At 43.3% G+C, this 20115-nt stretch overlaps 1 protein-coding gene across 1 annotated transcript in view; it reads left to right on the top strand.

Annotated features, from left to right (window-relative positions):
* Positions 1 to 9587: 9587 nt before the first annotated feature.
* The window catches only part of pkd2l1 (polycystic kidney disease 2-like 1), a 102805-nt gene continuing 92277 nt past the window's right edge, over positions 9588 to 20115 (top strand). Inside the window, exons 1-2 of the mRNA XM_038773762.1 lie at positions 9588 to 10075; positions 12897 to 13010. Of these exons, the coding sequence (XP_038629690.1) occupies positions 9820 to 10075; positions 12897 to 13010 (370 nt within the window). The 5' untranslated portion in view covers positions 9588 to 9819. The remainder of the gene's footprint in view (positions 10076 to 12896; positions 13011 to 20115) is intronic.

The following is a 20115-nucleotide window of genomic DNA, read 5'->3' on the forward strand; positions in this document are numbered from 1 at the left end:
CAAGAAACAGCAAGTCGTGGTTAATGGATGTTTTTCAGGCTGGAGGAAGGTTTATAGTGGAGTTCCCCAGGTGTGAGTGTTGGGATCTTCCTGATACATGTTAACAATCTAAATCTTGGTGTGCAGGGGACAATTTCAAAGTTCCCGGAAATCTTGAAGCATTGTGAACTGTGAAGAGGACAGTATAGAACTTCAAAAAGACATGGACAAGTTAATGGAATGGGTGGACAGGTGGCAAATTAAGTTCAACGTGGAAAAATGCAAAGTGATTCATTTTGGTCAAACCTCTGTCACTCCTGACCTCCAACCGCCTGATGTCCCAATACCATTCCACCCCCAAAAGTCCAATCAACACTGACCTCCGACCTCCCCATCCGTCCCCGAGGTCCGACCTCCACCTGACAAGATCCCAACCCCCCCCAACCTCTGATTTCTCCCCCACCTGACCTCATATTGCCCCAAATCCTATCCACATACCACAGAGACTTACCTTCTCCCTGGATGGTGAATCATAATGGGCCGTTTAGCCCAGTTTGTCACAGATAGAGCCATAAGAAAGGTAACATGTTGTTCTTCAATCTGATGGAGCTGGATTTTAGGCCTCTGCACTGCCTGGATTTCACCCAGTTGGAGTCATAAGATCGGGAGAGACAGGTACGAAAGAAATTTTGCAGAAATAATTGTACACAGAGTGACAACACAACGGCAATTGCCACACTCCAAGAGAATTACTGCGCAATATGATTGCAGTTAACTACCTCAGGGCGCCTTCACAATCACATTAATTACCCTTCTCATTGAACAACACAACGTCTAGTATAACCTGCTCTCTTGTTGGCTCCAGAACGTGCTGTCCTGAGAAACTATCCCAAAAACATTCCATGAACTCCTGACTGAGGCTACCTACACCCAAATGACTTTTTCAGCTGATATGTAGATTAAAATCCTCCATGATAATTGCCGTACTTAGGTGGCACAGTGGGTTAGCCCTGCTGCCTCACGGCACCAAAGTCCCAGGTTCGATCCCGGCTCTGGATCATTGTCCGTGTGGATTTTGCACATTCTCCCCGTGTTTGCGTGGGTTTCACCCCCACAACCCAAAGATGTGCAGGCTAGGTGGATTGGTCACACTAAATTGCCCCTAAATTGGAAAAAATGAATTGGGTACTCTAAATTTATAAAAATAATTGCCGTACTTTTCTGACAAGCTCCTATTATTTCTTCCTTTGCACTCTGCCCTACTGTGTGTTTATTGTTCACCACTCCCACAAGCAACTTCTTGCATTTATCATTTCTAACATCTACCCAAATTGTTTCTATGTCCTGGTTTCCTGAACTTAGGTCATGTCTCTCTATTTAACTAAAAACATCACTGATGAACAGTCATTCCTACCCCTTTTCCTAACTTCCCGTCCTCCCTAAATGTCACATATCTTTCAATATTCAGGTCCCAATCAATGGCATCCTGCAGCCATGTCTCTGTAATGACCATCAGATTATCGTATTTATTTATATTTGCAATACTAGTTCATCTGTTTTGTTTCAAAAGCTGTGTGCATTCAAATACCAAACCATTAGTTTTGTCTTTTAATTATTTTGAAACCTTTAGCCATATCTGCTGATTTACTCTTAATTTTGTACTCTCTATCCCTTTATGTCACAGTCTGTTATCATTGTCCATGTTAAACCTTTCTCTATTGCCTTGTATTTACCATATGTTCCCTTGCTCCCATTATTTAGTTTAAAATCCTCTCTATTTCGCTGGTTATGTGGCTCGTTAGCGCACTGGTCCCAGCATGGTTCAGGTGTAGACCGTCTCAATGGTACAGGTCCCACTTTCCCCAGTATTCTCCTGCCTATGTCGTTGGTATCTATATTGACCACAATAATTGGGTCTTCCCTGCCCCACTGCACGTTCCTCTCCTCCCAAACCCTGAATTGGGCAGACAACACAGCCATCTGGACTCTCGCTCTTATCTGTCTCCTTAATATACTGTCCCCAACTGCCACAACATTATTTTTTGCTCCCAGTGTTTGAATGGCTTATGAATTCTTAATTCTGGGCTGTAGTTACTCAGCTTATTCACCCTGCGGCCTGTACTGTCTTTAAAACAAGCTCAGAAATCCTCAAACACCGTGGGAAACTGCAAGAGAGGCTCCTGTACTCTGGCCCTCTGGGTCCCTTAACCTTGCTCACTCACAACCCTATCCTCCTGTCCCTGACCACTGACCAACTGAGCAGACCCTATCCTCAGAGGTATATGATTGCTGCCTGGTACAAAGCATCCAGGTAAAGCGCCCCCTCCCTGATGCGTCACGGCATCTGCAGCTCAGCCTCCAGCACAATGATTGTACTGAAGCTCCTGTAGCCCCAAACACTTACCACAGAGATGTTTGCCCTGGATCACACTGGCACCCAGGAACTCGCACATGCTTCAGTCATGACCCATCACCTGTCCTGCCATCATCAATGTTTTAATTAACTAATGTAATGAATGTAGAAATTGTTACATATTATATGTTATATTCTATTGCAGTAATGTTATTAAAGACCCTGGTTTAAAATACATTCAGCAGTCTGTCTCCTAAATTTGTAATTAAAGGAACGGTATTCATTCATACCAACAAATTACTTTGTTATAGATAAAGGACTAATGGAACATTGTTTGTATTTTGGAGGGTTCCCTGGAGTGTAGATCAGTTTTGAGTGCTTGTATTTAGTACTAGCTAAGCAGGTCATGGAACTTAATGGGATGCAGATGATAAAGTCAATGGTTGAAGCCAGGTCTGTCTGTTGTTTTGCAGTCTGTAATCAGATTTTAAGTTGAAAAGTCGTTTTGTCAAATGAGGTTAGGTTGAGCAGAAGTGTACTGGATCTGATCTTGAAAGGATTTGTCTCCAAAGTTCTGCATAGCTAAACAAGTAAACTTGTTCTGTTAACTTTATTTATAAGTGGCATTTGAACTGTATTGGGTTCTTAATTGGAATTAGTATCAGGTGTAGATAGTAAGTTCAAGTTTTTCCTTTAATTTAAAAACTGTTTAACTGATTATTGTAAAGCTATTTATTTGATGTTAATGTGGTTAATTTTGTGTACAAATTACAGTTTGTTTTAAAATAAAAGATGCCTATTTGTCAGAGTCATCACTTCTATGGTGAAGTATCCTTTCCTCAAAGTTTTAAAAACAAAAAAAAATCTTTTGGGGCTCTTGTCCAGTACCCTTACATTAATTAATTATTTATTCATTCATTCATATTCTTTTTTGAACAAAAACATAGAATTTACAGTGCATAGGGCAGCACGGTAGCATTGTGGATAGCAAATTGATTCACAGCTCCAGGGTCCCAGGTTCGATTCCGGCTTGGGTCGCTGTCTGTGAAGAGTCTGCACATCCTCCCAGTGTGTGCGTGGGTTTCCTCAGGGTGCTCCGGTTTCCTCCCACGATCCAAAGATGTGCAGGTTAGGTGGATTGGCCATGATAAATTGCCCTTCGTGTCCAAAATTGCCCTTAGTGTTGGGTAGGGTTACTGGGTTATGGGGATAGGGTGGAGGTGTTGACCTTGGGTAGCGTGCTCTTTCCAAGAGCCGGTGCAGACTCGATGGGCCAAATGGCCTCCTTCTGCACTGTAAATTCTATGATCATCTATGATAGAAGGAGGTTATTCAGCCCATCAAGTCTGCACCGGCCCTTTGAAAGAGTACCCTACTTAAGCCCATTCCTTCAACCTATCTCTGAAACCCAGTAACGCCACCTAACCTTTTGGACACTAATGGGCAATTTGGCATGACCAATCCACCTAACTTGCACCTCTTTGGACTGTGGGAGGAAACCGGAGCACCCGGAGGAAACCCATGCAGACATGGGAGAAAGTGCAAACTCCACACAGACAGTCACCCGTGACCGGAATTGAACCCTGGTCCCTAGAGCTATGACGCATCAGTGCTAACCACTGTGTCACCCCATATCATTAACATAACCACCAGCACCTGCATTATTTTAAACTTTAGGACTAGGATAGGCCTTAACCACTTACTAGATGTTCAGAAAACAGTTCATCCCCTACAGTAGAGTAAGGACCAAAACAATGTTAAAAAAAGCAAAGTGTCACCTCCTTTCCTTCCTCACCGAACTCCACCATTCACCAAACTCCACCACTCACCAAACTCCCCCACTCAATGAACCGGCTGCATTTGGTTGCAAGCTGCACTAAAGACCCTTGTATTTATAATTTACTGAACTGCAGCTACAGAAATCAGATTAGACCAGTTAGCTAGTCAACTGCTCAACTACTCTCAGTAAAGTTTTTACCTTGCTTATGGCTGGAATAAATTTATTCTTCTTACGCAGCACTTTCCACATATTGCTCATAACAGGCTAGACTAGATTTTTGAAGAACAAAATTAACACTTTAAGCACCCCCACTCACAAAACACCCAGGTATCCACTCCATAACAAGTGTCACATGTTTAAACTCATATCAACTTCCAACCCCTGTCTTGTTGCACCCACTTCTGGAATATCTCTTCTTCAAGCTATTTTACAATTGCCATTATAGACTGCCATCCTCCTGACCTGTAGCCCTCCATTCACAACAATATTTCTGCTCAACAACACCCTCACCTCTACCTTTAATGTCATTGTCAACATCACCAGAATGAATTTTCCCCATCCCCAGTACAACCATAATCTTCATTCCCCAAATAGAGGGAGGACAGATCTGAGCCTACCCAATGCCCAACCTATTTGGCCACCTCTTAATAACCATCTTCAAACTACCTCATATGCTGTCAGTCGTCATTGCACTCTGCGAAAATCACTCAATTCTCCGGGTTCAACCTGGATTATTTTCTTTATCAATCATCTCATTAATCATTCTCTATCAATCATCTCATTAAACTCTTCTCTCCTGTTCCCCCACCTTCACTTCCAACAAGTCAAAAGAGCTCATGCCACCAATACTACATTAGCTGCTTCTGCTGCTACCATCCCATTCTTCACCCACCTTCCCCTTGCCTGTCAAGTCAAATTGCCCAAGTTCCCCCCGGTAACCCTAAATTTTCACTTTGATGTTTTCACTGTCACCTCCTCTCATGATCTGTCTGAACTTACCTGTCCACAAGACCCATCTACTGCTCTCTTGAACACATTCCCACCAAACTGCTGACCACCCAATTTTCAGAAGGTTGATAATTACAATTGCTCCCACTCATCATGCCCTGTTTCCCTATTTCTATAAAGACACACAGTGGATTCCTCTGCCCTTGCAAACAACACCCCATCATCATCTTCACTTCCTCTCCAATGCTCTTGAACATGGAATCCCTTAGAACACCTATAATGCAGAAGGAGGTCATTCAGCCCACAAGCCTGCACAAACCATCCATGCACTTTTAGCATGGCCAATCCACCTAACCTTCACATCTTTGGACTGTGGGAGGAAACCGGAACACCCGGAGGAAACCCATGTAGACACCGGGAGACTGTACAAACTCCACACAAGGCCGGAATTGAACCTGGGCCACGGCTATGAGGCAGCAATGCTAACCATTGGGCCACCAAGGCTGCTTGCCAGATTTGTGTACCCCTTTGCAACAGCTCCATACCTGAGACTCTGAATTCAGTTTTATGTCCCTGCTCTCAGCAAAGTCACAAATGAAATCCTCTCTGAACAAGCCTGGGACTATGACCAGGGGGAATTATCCTGCTCAATTATTTTGACACAGTCAACTCCTGCAATGCCTCTTTTCCTATTGAGCATCCCAGTGAGACTGCCTTCCCTAAGTTTCATGTACTTTCAGCCATTTAGAAAGAGTATCACGAGCAATAGTTTCTCTTCTTCCCCTACACCATTGCCTCTGGAGTTTTGAAAATCCATCTTCACCCATCTGCTCTTCCACATTGACATACTTCCCCTTCATGACATTATGCATACACATGGATAACTTTCTATGAGCAAAATAAAGACACCCAGGTCAACTCCTCCACTGCCTTTGAGCAGTCAGACTGTTTATTTTCCATTTAGTTTGAAATACTTTGATGTTCTCCAACCAAGCATTGAGAAGTGTTGGTCCCGATAATAAACCTTGCTGCTAAATCCATTTCCCATCCTAGTCACTGTTTCAGGACGAAATGGACTGTTGAATTCTGGGCTGAGCTTTCAACTCATATTCTCTTCTCTTGTCCTTTCCCAGTCTCCCATTCAAATCATTCTAATTGGAACACTGTTTCAAAAATGTCCAAGTCATGAGATATTAGGACATGCACTAAAATGTTTATTTGAAGAAATTGATTTTAAGGAATATCTTTAAGAAACAATTGAACCAGCCATGCATATGCTGTGGCTACAACAATGATTCAGAGGCTGGGTATTCTCTGAGTAACTCACCCCCTGATTCCCCAAAGACACCATATACAAGTCACAAGTGTGTAAGATGAGTAAGATGGGATAATCTCAACTTTCCTGGATGAGTGCAGCTCCAAGAATACTCAAGGAGCTTGGCACCTTCGAGGACAAAGCAACCGGCTTGATTAACATCCCTTCCACAAATATTCATTCTCTCCACCACTGACACACAATAACAGTCATGTGTACCATCCACAGGATCACAAGATGCACTGCAGCAACACACCAAGGTGCCTTTGATAGCACCTTCCAAACATGTGACCTCCATCAGATCAAAGGACAACATGGGAACACCACCACCTGCAAGTTCCTTCCAAGTGACTCAACATCCTGACTTAGAAATATACCACCGTTCCTTCATTGTCATTGGGTCAAGATCTGGAACTCCCTCCCTAACAGCACGGTAGGTGTATCTACAACAAAAGCACTGCAGCAGTTCAAGAAAGTGACTCACCACCACCTTCTCAAGAGTAATTACAGTGGGCACAAAAATGCTGACCTACCCAGAGAGGCCCACATCTGTCAAAAAAAATGTTTAAAAAGACAGAGAGGCAGAGATATTGAGGGAGTGAAGCCCAGATCTGAGATCCCAGACAACTAAAGAGGCCGCATAGTGGTTAGCACAGTTGCTTCACCGCTCTAGGGTCTCAGGTTCAATCCCCTGCTGGGACACTGTCTATGCAGAGTTTGCATGTTCTCCACATGTCTAAGTGGGTTTCCTACGGGTGCTCTGGTTTTCTCTCACAGCCCAAAGGCATGCAGGTTAGGCGGATTGGCCATGCTAAATTGCCCATGGTGTCCAAAAAAAGGTTAGGTGGATTTACTGGGATAGGGTAGAGGTGTACGGATAGGGTGGAGGTGTGGGCATAGGTAGGGTGCTCTTTCTAAAGGCCGGTGCAGACTCGATGGGGAAAATGGACTTCTTTTGCACTGTAAATTCTATGATTCTATGAAATTATTAATAGTGGAATGATTGAAATTAGAAATGGTTGTAAATCACATGGGGCCAGAATTGGAGGAGTTCAGAAATCTCAGAAGCTTGTAATCCCAGTGGAGGTTGTAGAGATAAGGAGTTTTGAGGAAATGTAATGATTTGAAAGCAGGGGTGGTACTTCTAAATCTGAGGCATTGTCACACTCGGGGACAATGGAGGTAAGCAAGCTCAGGCTGATGGGTGAATGGGATTTCGTGCGAGTTGGGATGAACACCAGAATTTTGGTTAATCTCACGTCTATGAAGGAAGCACAGTGGGATAGCATTGAAACAGTTGAGTCTGGAGGTTAAAAAATCAATGTTTTTTACACTGATGAGGCCAAAATTGAGGGTTTCCACCGAGGTGAAACAAGGCAGTCTTAGTGATGGACAGGATGGGATCAGAATTTCAGCTTCGGGTCATTATGGGTGGCAAATTTGTAAAGAGATTGTTTCAGTGAGAGGGATGGAGTCAATGGCAGGGCTTAAAGGCAAGAACAATATAAATGCTAACAAATAATATCAAACATTTAATTAGACAACACATCACCTTTTTTAAATGTTGGTAACACGATAAGAAGAAACAGAAAGGATTAATTTCAACGTATTCTAAATGAAAATTCAATATCATTGTGAGAACATGTGGAAAAAGCAGGAGCCAATTTTCTTAAAGAAACCATATTTTAGTAAACTCAGACCAATACACCTCTTGTTCCTAACTTACCCCAACTACTATCATTTCAGAACTATTAAACCTCAGTTCAAGACTCATTAATTTCAATTTTAAAATGTTACCAATATTTGTAGATTCAATCTGTAAAGAGTGAATATACCTCCATAGGTTAGATTTCTAATGGCTGTTGACTATTTGCTTGCATTGATCTAGTTAAAACAACAAAGGGGTCTTTCATTCCTTGTGTTGGAAGTGATTTGGCAGATATTCTCCCATTTCTGATTGTGGTAATTTCAGGCCAATTAATAATAATAATCGCTTATTGTCACAGGTAGGCTTCAATAAAGTTACTGTGAAAAGCCCCTAGTCACCACATTCCGGCGCCTGTTCGGGAGACCGTACTGGGATTGAACCCATGCATTACAAGCCAGCTGTTTACCCCACTGTGCTAAACCAGCCCCTGGTTTCAGCCTCCAGACACCCATTCACTTTGAAATTTTGAAGGTTCAAAGGATATTTCTTCTTTTTCCAAAGTAACCAGTAACTTCATCTTCAAAACTACGCTGTCCTAAAATTAGCATTTATATATAGTGTTTCTCTTTTCCCTAACTGTATCGTAGCAATTTAAAGGACGCAACTCGTACTCCAATTTACAATTTATAGTCAGAAAACGTAACATTTTCAACTTGACCCTGTAGCTTTCCTGAAACACAGTCACAATAAGTGATCACCAACATTTACTTTTGTTGTTTTATATGGATTTCTGTTTGTCAAACTCACCGGCAAATAGCTTCTTTGAATAAATATTTAGACAGATTGAACACCTTTCACCTTCCCTTTGACTGAACGAGGCATAATCGATGTCAATACACAAATATCTTTAAACACATTGAGTGAAATGCAGTGTCCAGGGACGCCAATATATTAACCCTCAAGTCGAATTTCTTATGGCAGATTGTGAGCGGACTCTGCATCGGATTTAATTCCAGCATCCTGTCAGAACATCTGGATTCTAAAAAAAACACAACTGAGCAATTTTTGGTTTCATGTTCTGTGCTCCTAACCCATTGAACGCTTTGCTGATGCCGGAGCTGTCCCTTCAGCACCACAGTACTCTTCTGGTCAGTCAGGGAGCAGGAATTAAATGCTGGAAATCTAACACAGCTTTGGCTGGTCAGGTCTGACAGCATTTGCTAAGAGAAGAATTACTTTCCCGCCCCACAGATAGAATTGCATAGAATTTCTACAGTGCAAAAGGAGGCCGTTCAGCCCATCGAGTCTGCTGTGTTGACCCTCCGAAGGAGTACCCCACCTCGGCTCAATTTCCACCCCCACCCATCCCCGTAACCCCACCTAGCCTTTGGATACTAAGGGGTAATTTAGCATGGCCAATCCACCTAACCTGTGAGAATTTGCAGCATTTTCGCAGTGTATATGCAGGTGGAGACCAGTTGGTACCAGTTAACCACGGGCTTGGGGGAAGGACTGTTCAACTGGTGAGAATTAATAACTGACTATTCTTGTCTCCTGAATGTCCCATTGCCCACGTTTGCCTCTTGGGAGTTCTCATTGTCCCAGGTCCCTCCCCTGCTGGCGTCACCCAGAAATACAAAGCTGGTGATGGGGCGGAAATAAAGTACTTGTGACTCTTGTGTGTGTGACCCAGGGCAGTTATCACTCTGAAAGAACCGCGTCAGATTCGCTTCTCCACAGTAGCTCCCCCTCGGCTGAGGACCCAAGGAGATTGCGAAAGAGCTGCTCCCGTCAAAATGAGCTCAGCCCAGGCTAACCAATTGAAGCTACCCATCCAAGAGGTGCACGAAATGGAAAGTCTATCCAACAAGAAGGCTTGGGATAACGCCGCTTATGAGGGCTCACCACCGAGTACTCCTTTCAAAGTGCAGACTATCTACAATCCCAGCTCTTTCCCAAACAATCCCTACGGGTGTGAGGAGCCCCCGCTGTATCCAGTCAAGAACAAACCTCCCACCGGGTGCTGCATGGCCATCGTTAAAGGAATTCGAGGTAAGAAACTCCGCTCCCATAAAGAACACAAGTGATTTCTTCAACAAATCAAATGCAGTCATTCTCTAAGTGGGCACCGTTCGTGTGAACTTTAGGAATTAGTCCACATTGTTATTTCCGATCACTTACTATTTTAGTTTGAATCCTATCCTGAAAATATTAGAGATTTAAATCTATTTGATCTTTTTTTCCTGTAAAATATTAGCCATTGTGCGTTGAAATGTGGGTAAATATAGATGCTCTCGCAATCCGGGATCAACTACAGAGCCAATAATTCCAAGAATGGTGAGGTTTTGTGAAGAATATTCCAAAGGAATAAGTTTGGGTGAGGTTTTTTTGTACACTAGAAATCGGAAAGAAGGAGGCTCTGGATCAGAGGTCCTGCTTTTCCTGGAGGTCTCCGAGCTGGAACAGTCATATCCAATTGGAAATACATATTTCAAATCTTTCTCACACTTTTCAAATGAACAAACGGTCGCTTTTCAAACTCTGACTGTAAGCTGACAGCAAAACCTCTCAGTTCGATCTCCCTCCTCCAACTTCGTTGGACAACAGAAATGTTACAGGAACGTGTAGATGGGTTTGTCACATGGGCAGAGCAGTGGAAGATGGTATTTAACCCTGTTAAGTGTGAAGTGATGCACTTTTGAAGAAGGAAAAGGACAAGGGAGTATGTAATGAATGGCAGGACACTACAAAGCTCAGAGGAGCAGATGGATGGTGGGATGCTTAGTCACAGATCCCTGAAGGCAGCAGAGCAGGTGAATAGGGCAGATAAGGCATATGGAACACTTGCCTTTGTCAGTCATGGCATAGAATATAAGAGCAAGAAGGTTACATTGAAGCTATACAGGTCACAGGTAGTTCTGGTCACCTCACTATAGGAAGAAGGTGATTGCATTGGAGGGGTGACAGAGGAGATCCACCAGGATATTGCCAGGGATGGAGCATCTGAGCTTTCAGGGAAGATTGGATTGGCCTGGATTGCTTTCTTGAGAGCAGAGAAAGCTGATGGAAGGATATGGTTGAGGTGTATAAATTATAATAATAATCTTTGTTAGTGTCACAAGTAGGCTTACATTAACACTGCAATGAAGTTACTGTGAAAAGCCCCGAGTCGCCAGACTCCGGCGCTTGTTCGGGTACACGGAGAGAGAATTCAGAATGTCCACTTCACCTAACAGCACATCTTTCGAGACTTGTGGGAGGAAACCAGAGGAAACCCATGCAGACACAGGGAGAACGCGCAGACTCCGCACAGACAGTGACCCAAGCTGGGAATCGAACCCGGGTCCCTGATGCTGTGAAGCAACAGTACTAACCACTGTGCTACCGCGCCGGTTTTGACAGGGTAAATAGGACACAGCTGTTCCCCTTGGTTGAGGGGTCAATTACAAGGGCACATAATTTTAGAGTGAGGGGCAGGAGAGTTTGAGGGAATATGAGAAAACATCTTTTCACTCAGAGGGTGGTGAGAATCTGGAGGGCACTGCCTGGGAAGGTGGTAGAGTCTGGAAACCTCACAACCTTAAAAAGGCACTTGGATGAGCACATGAAATGCCATCCCACTCAAGGATATGGGACAAGTGCTGGTAAGTGGGATTAGCACAAGATTAGTGGGAGTTACTGATGGTGCAGACTCGATGGTCTAAAGGGCCTTTTCTGCGCTGATGGCTCCATAAAAATATGGAATGTGACTTCAGGCAATATTTGAAACTCAGCTGTTTTACAGATATGTGGGAAATGTTTTCATGTTTTTGGAATGAACTCTCAAACCATTCAAGGTTAAACCTTCCATGGAAGTTTCCTCAGTTTAATATTGATTAAAAACACTGCAAACAGCCACTCACATTGTTTATCCAGAGTTTGTACCAAGGTTTGGGCGAATGCTCGGGAGAATCGCCGTAGAAATCATAGGATTCCAAATCTGCAGATTGGTTCTTGATGGTGTTCTCGATCCAAACTCAACCTCAAGTATGTCAGATGTGACATGCTGACCAACATTCCACCTACACACCCCTTCCCCCATCCAGAGACTGGGGGAGGTCTCATGTTACTGGACTTGCAATCCAGAAACCTCGGCTAAAACTCTATGGACATGGGTTCAAATTCCACCTTGGCAGATGTCGGAATTTAAATTCAATTAATAAGATTTGGAATTAAAAGCTAGCCTCAGTGATTAAACAATTGCCATTAAAAACCGCATCTGGTTCATTAACATCATAGGACCATAGATTTCCTACAGTGCAGAAGGATGCCATTCAGCCCATCGAGTCTGCATCGACCCTCTGAAAGAGCACCCCTACCCAGTCCCACACGCCTGTCCTATCCACGTAACCCCACCTAACCCGCTTATCCCTGGACACAAAGGGGAAATTTTTCATGGCCAATCCACCTAACCTGCACATCTTTGGACTTTATGAGAAAACTGGAGCACCCGGAGGAAACCCTTGCAGACATGGGGAGAATGTGCAAACTCCACGCCGTCAAACAAGAACAGAATTGAACCCAGGTCCCTGGCGCTGTGAGACAGCAGTGCTAACCACTGTGCCTCCCTTTGCTGTCCTTACCTGGTCTGGCCTACACAGTAATTCTTGCACCTATCGGACTAACCACAATAATGCATCAGACGACAGAAAAAAACAAATATAAAATACTTCTTGAAGAACAACATGCTGTTTCAAACAATAGTATTATTTTCTTCTGGGTATTTAAAAGCAAACATCTCTGAAAGTTATTGAATGGGATTGTGGGATGCGTTGCTGTTGGATTTTCAAATCCTGCAATGACATTATGCTTTTGTTCTTTTCTATGTCTGCAGGCTTGTGGGGCACAAAATTGACCGAGAACTTGTCCAATAACCCAGAGTTATACATCAGGAGGACTTTGCGTGAACTATTAGTTTACATATTTTTCCTAGTGGACATTTGTTTGTGTAAGTAATTTGCTTTTAACAACACAAGAAACATATTTAATTCAGTAGTACCTTCATTGATTTTTTAAAATTAATAAATGTATTTTTGCTTATAAAGTTTTTATTTTTTTCCTGGTGAGAAAAATAATCATTTTCCCAGACATAGCACTGTCCAATTCTCTATTTACCTTCAAATAAATTGACTGACTGTGACCATAATAAGAATAATACTCTTTATTATTGTCACAAATAGGCTTAGATTAACACTGCAATGAAGTTACTGTGAAAATCCCCTAGTCCCCACACTCCGGCGCCTGTTCGGGTGCACAGAGGGAGAATTCAGAATGTCCAATTCACCTAACAAGCATGTCTTTCGGGACTTGTGGGAGGAAACCTGAGCACCTGGAGGAAACCCACACAGATACGGGAAGAACGTGCAGACTCTGCACAGTGATCCAAGGCGAAATGTTAGCATTGAGTCATGTAAACGATCCTCGTAAGAGTAATTCATGCACCTGTCAGACTAACCGTAATAGAAAGATGCATCCGATGACAGGAAATACAATAACTTAGTTTACAACAATTCAAATACATTTGAAGGTGGGGGCAGCTAGGTGCACAGTGGTTAGCACTGCTCCAGACTGTCTTCACATAGACAGTCACCCAAAGCCGGAATTGAACCAGGGTCCCTGGCACTGTGAGGTGGCAGTGCTGACCACTGTGCCACCTTGTAGCCCTGAACTAAAGAGGCTTGCAGCAGGAAGATAGAATTAAAGAATTTATGAATCAGGGCTAGGATTTTCAACTGAATGTATTGGGTGCAGGAAACCAAAGAAGGTCAGCAAGCACGAGTTGACTGAATTTCGAAGAGGAAGAATTTTGCTCCTCACAGAAATGGCAAGTTAGAAATTGTTAAAATAAATTCAAACCAGTAGGTTGCATTAAATGCAAATACAACAAACTAGTGTGTTTAAAATCGTGATTTTGAATATCAGAATATGTTATTAGCAGGTTCCACATTTTCTCAAATATATTGAATGGGACAAATAAAAACTGCTCTCTGAATTAACATAGATGATTGACATAAATCTCAATTAAACACAAATAAATGGATTAAGCTACCAATTTATTGTAGTTTTTGCTCTAGAAATGGCATTGAGAATTATTATCTGTAAATGCTGCATTGGTTATGGGGTGACATGGTAGAACATTGCTGCTTCACGGCGGCAGGGTCCCAGGTTCGATTCCGGCTTTGGGTGACTGCCCATGTGGAGTTTGCACATTCTCCCTGTGCCTGCATGAGTTTCCTCCGAGTGCTCCGGTTTCCTCACGCAGTCCAAAGATGTGAAGGTTAGGTTGATTGGCCATGATAAATTTCCCCTGAGTGTCTAAAGATGTGAAGGTTTACTGGGGTTATGGGGACAGTTATGGGGCTGGTTTAGCTCACTGGGCTAAATCGCTGGCTTTTAAAGCAGACCAAGCAGGCCAGCAGTACAGTTCGATTCCCGTACCAGCCTCCCTGAACAGGCGCCGGAATGTGGCGACTAGGGGCTTTTCACAGTAACTTCATTGAAGCCTACTCGTGACAATAAGCAATTTTCATTTATGGGCTGGTTTAGCTATGGGCTGGTTTAGCTCACTGGGCTAAATCACTGGCTTTTAAAACAGACCAAGCAGGCCAGCAGTACAGTTCGATTCCCGTCCCAGCCTCCCGGACAGGCGCCGGAATGTGGCGACTAGGGGCTTTTCACAGTAACTTCATTGAAGCCTACTCGTGACAATAAGCGATTTTCATTTTTTTTCACAGGTGGGGGAGTGGGCCTAGGTAGGGTCCTCTTTCTGAGTGCCAGTGCAGACTTGATGGGCTGAATGGCCTCCTTCTGCCCTGTAGGGGCTCTATGAATTCTACCAATTGGAGATGGTGAGAGAATACTTAGAATATCATACTATCATTAGGCAGCATCAACGTGGATTAATGAAAGAGAAATCTGTTAAAAGTTCTGAAGGTTATTATTAGGAGACATAAGCGGGAACCTGTGGCTGGAGTGTATTTACATTTTCAATGCTAAATTACATGTTATTACATAACATTTGGACCCGTGGAAGTAGGGATAATATACTAATTTGGATTGAGCTTTGGTTAAGAGGCCCAAATAAAGAATATGAATAAATAGGTAATTTTTCGGTTGATAGGCTATATCGAGTGGGGTACTACAAGGATCGGTGGTTGGCCGCAGATCTTTATTACCTCTAATAATCACTTAGATGAATGGAGATTAAAATATAATAATTTGGATCAGGAGGAGGCCATTCGGCCCTTCGAGTTCGTTCCACCAGTCATTAAGGTCATGGTTGGTATGGTGGTGGCATCACATTCCTCATCTCATAATCCTTGACTCCTTTGTCACTGAACTAGTAATCTAGAGACCCAGGGTAATGCTCTGGGTACCTGGGTTCGAATACCACCATGGCATATAGTGAACTTTGAATTCAACAAAAATCTGGAATGAAAAGTCTAAAGATGACCATGAGACCATTGCCTATTGCCGTAAAAACTCAACTGGTTCACAAATATCCGTTAAGGAAGGAAATCTGCTATCCTTACGTGTCTGGCCTACATGTGCCTCCAGATCCACAGCAACGTGATATCTTCTGCCTCACCAGCAGGTCAGACCCAGCGGAGGTGGCAGCTCAGTACACAGCCTGGAAAGAGTTTCCGCGGGAGTTCTCAACATCAACTCTGGACCGCATTAAGTCGCATGGCATCAGGGCAAACATGGGCAAGTAAGCCTCCTGCTGATTACCACATACTGTCCTCCTCAACTGATAAATCAGTATTCCTCCATGTTGAACAGCACTTTGAGAAATCACTGAGGATTACAAGGGGCTGACTGTACTCTGTACAAGCGTAGCTCAGTTTCACCACGACAGACTGAGCTGGCCAAGTCCCAAAGGACATGATTACTGGACTGAGTCTGAGGCACGTTGTGAGGGAAACTACAAGAGGGAAAAACATACTTGACCTCATCCTCACCAACCTGCCTGCCACAGATGCATCTGTCCATGACAGTATCGGTAGGAATGGCCACTGCATAGACCTTGTTGAGACAAAGTCCCGTCGTAACATTGAGGATAACCTCCATCATTTTGTGTGGCACTTCCAGCGTGCTAATTGGGATGGACTTCGAACAGATCTAACAACGCGAGACTAGACATCCATGAGATGCTGTGAGCCGTCAGCAGTAGCAGAATTGTACTCAACCACAATCTGTAACCTCATGGTCCAGCATATCCAGAACTACCATTACCACCAAACTAGGCGGTCAACCCTGATTCATCGACGAGTGTAAGAGTCATGCCAGGAGCAACAGCAGGCATAGCTAAAAATGAGGTGTCAACCTGGCGAAGAAACAACATCATAAACAGCAAGTAGTAGACAGAGCTAAGCGATACCACAGACAACGGATCAGGTCTAAGCTCTGCAACCCTTCCACATCCAGCCATGAATGACGGTGGTCAATTAAACAACTTACTGGTGAAAAAAGCTCAACAAATATCCCCATACTCAATGATGGGGGAGCCCAGCACATAGTGCAAAATGTAAGGCTGAAGCATCAGCAACAATCTTCAGCCAGAAGTGCCGAGTGGATGATCCATCCTGGCCTACTCCGCTGGTCCACCGCATCGCAGGTGTCAGTCTTCAGTCAATACGATCACGCCACGTGATATCAAAAAATGACTGAAGGCACTGGATACTGCAATGGCTATGGGCCCTGACAATATTCTGGCAATAGTACTGAAGACTTGTACTCCAGAACTTTCCATGTCCCCAGCCAAGGGACAAGGTTATCCAGTACAGCTACAACACTGGCCTCTACCTGGCAATGTGGAAAAATGCCCAAGGATGTCCCGTTCACAAAAAGCAGGACTAATCTAACCCAGCCAGTTTCCATCCCGTTAGCCTACTCTCGACCATCAGTGAAGCATTGGTAGGGGTCATCAACAGTGTGACCAAGCAGCACTTACTCAGCAACAACCTGCTCATGGACGCTCAGGTTGGGTTCCACCAGGGTTACTCTGCTCCTGACCTAGTTGCAGCCTTGGTTTAAAGATGGACTAAAGAGCTTGTAGAGGATGGTTGGCATAGTGTTCACAAAGATCACAAATAACGTTAAATTGAACAAAGCTATAAATTTAATAACATTACTTATTTGGATTCGACACTTACTCCTATATAATTAATAGTTGATAATAAACATATAATCTACACTCATCTACTATGAATCTCTACACTATTACATTAACTATGATCTGCTCTCACTCACACGATTTTTCTTTCAGTCTGTTCTCTGACGCTCTCAACCTCTCACGCACAAGGCTTAGCGTTAATGTCTTAGATACATGCACATCTAGGTCCCTCTAGTGCTTGATTTAGACATTACATTAACCCTTGCAATTCTTACATTTATGATCATGTCACATCCCCTTCCTTGGGAAAAAAGGTTATGAACTTTGTTTGTAACATTTTTTATTTGAACATTACAGTCGCGAGCATGAATTATTAACTTGTTTTTTTTACATTAATTTGCAAAAAATAACTGTTAAGTCACATTGGTGATGACAGATCAATAGTTGTTACAGTCATTACAAATTTAATCTGTTCACTGGTCTCCTGGTTCTAGTTGACCTTCTCAGTGGTTTCATCAGCATATGCAAATTGTCTTGATGCATTGTTAATAATGATGGATTTGGAAAGTCAATATCTTTGAAGGTGTCAACCTGAGCAATAATGTTCTGAGTTAGAGATGGAACATGATATTTTATTTTCAGTAATGCTCTTCTATTTTTTCTGAACTTGTTCTGTCTGAAGCAAGTACAATCTGGTTGTGACTCGCCATAAAACTTTAGCTATGTGTTGCCATCCATCTACAGCATTTTCTATTCAAACATAGTCTCCTTCTTTTAATTTTGATGAAGATATTGTGTGCTTGCTGCAATATTCTTTTTGTATCCGTTTCCATAATCTTAGATGGTTATGTATTTCTTGATGATCCATGTTTTGAACAGTGATCTTTGGTAATGTGGTGTGAATTTTTCTTCCCATCATTATCTGAGCTGGCAATAAGCCTGATGATAATGGGGTTGCTCTGTATTGGATTGGATTTGTTTATTGTCACGTGTACCGAGGTACAGTGAAAAGTATTTTTCTGCAAGCAGCTCAACAGATCATTCAGTACATGGAAGAAAAGGAAATTTAAAAAAATTCAAGAAAAGACAAGAAAATACATGCGAATACATAATAGGGCAACACAAGATATACAATGTAACTACATAAGCATTGGCATCGGATGAAGCAGACATGGGTGTAGTGTTAATGAGGTCAGTCAATAAGAGGGTCATTTAGGAGTCTGGTGACAGTGAGGAAGAAGCTGTTTTTGAGTCTGTTCGTGCGTGTTCTCAGACTTCTGAATCTCCTGCCCGATGGAAGAAGTTGGAAAAGTGAGTAAGCCGGGTGGGAGGGATCCTTGATTATGCTGCCCGCTTTCCCCCGGCAGCGGGAGGTGTAGATGGAGTCCATGGATGGGAGGTAGGTTCGTGTGATGGAATGGGCGGTATTCACGACTCTCTGAAGTTCCTTGCGGTCCTGGGCCGAGCAGTTGCCATACCAGGCTGTGATGCAGCCTGATAGGATGCTTTCTATAGTGCATCTGTAAAAGTTGGTAAGGGTTAATGTGGACATGCCGAATTTCCTTAGTTTCCTGAGGAAGTATAGGCGCTGTTGTGCTTTCTTGGTGATAGCATCGACGTGTGTGGACCAGGACAGATTTTTGGTGATGTGCACCCCTAGGAATTTGAAACTGCTAACCATCTCCACTTCTGTATGTCAACAGTGCCAAAGGTAAGTCTTTGTTGTTATCGCTTGTTTTATTGAATAGTTTTTTGACTATTTCTACGTCTTTCTCTGCTTTGCCATTGTGGGTGAAAGCTCACCTTGGGTCAAATGTGACAGCAAGGTTGCCACCAATCCGGTGCAGCCTCAGACAGGTGCCAGGAAGAGGGATGGAGTTGGTGGTGAGGGGATGAACTTTGTCACAGTGACAGAAGACACCGCCTTCAGTTTTCCCAATATTTCGTTGAAGGAAGTTTTTGCTCATCCAATACTGGATGTCAGAGAAGCATTGTGACAGCTTAGAGAGAGTAAAGGAATTGAGAGAGATGGTGGAGAGATCGAGTTGGATGCCACAAGCATACAAGGGAAAGCTAATAGCATGTCTTTTGATGATGTCACCGAAGTGGATCATGCAGATGGGAAATAGGAGGGGCCAAGGAAAGATCCTTGGGGGACACCAAAGGTAATGGTGCAGGGGCAGAAGGAGAAGTCATTCAAGTGATTGGTGACAATCAGATAGATAAGGAGGGAGAGAGCAGTTCCACCCTCTTGGATGACAGTGGAGGAGGGTGGTGTGGTCAACCGTGTCAAAGAAGATTGAGAAGGATGAGGAGGGGACGTTTACATTGTCACAGTGATGTAAGATGTCTTTTGTGACCTTGATTAGTGCTGTTTCAATACTTTGGCAAGGTGGAAACCTGATTGGAGGAATTGAAATATGGAAATGTAGGAAAAATGGATGTGAATTTGGGAGGCCACAACAGATTCAAAGGTTGAGATTTAGCTGCAATAGGATTGAGGGAACAGGAAATGTATCTTATGGACAATATGACTCAGAGAGAGAGCATGAGAGAAGGCAGGAGAATAAGCAAATAAATAAGCAAGTTTGGGGCAAAAACAAGGAGATCCTTCAGATGAAGTTTAACATGGTGGATTGGGCAAAATGAAAGAAGTAGCAGAGGCAGCTGATTGGATTATCTCAATCGTAATGATAAAGACGTTCATGAGCTCCTTGCACTTGTTGTTGGAGGTAAAGAAGACAGGGAAAGGGGTTTGAAGGAGATGGGGGAGAAAGGTTTGAAGGAGACCGAGGAGGGGTTTGAAGGACACGGGAGGGGTTTGAAGGAAATGGGGAAAGGGGTTTGAAGGACACGGGAGGGATTTGAAGGAGATGGGGAGAGGGGTTTGAAGGACACGGGAGGGGTTTGAAGGACACGGGAGGGGTTTGAAGGACAT

Source organism: Scyliorhinus canicula, chromosome 16, assembly GCF_902713615.1.
Source record: "Scyliorhinus canicula chromosome 16, sScyCan1.1, whole genome shotgun sequence".
NCBI lineage: Eukaryota > Metazoa > Chordata > Chondrichthyes > Carcharhiniformes > Scyliorhinidae > Scyliorhinus > Scyliorhinus canicula.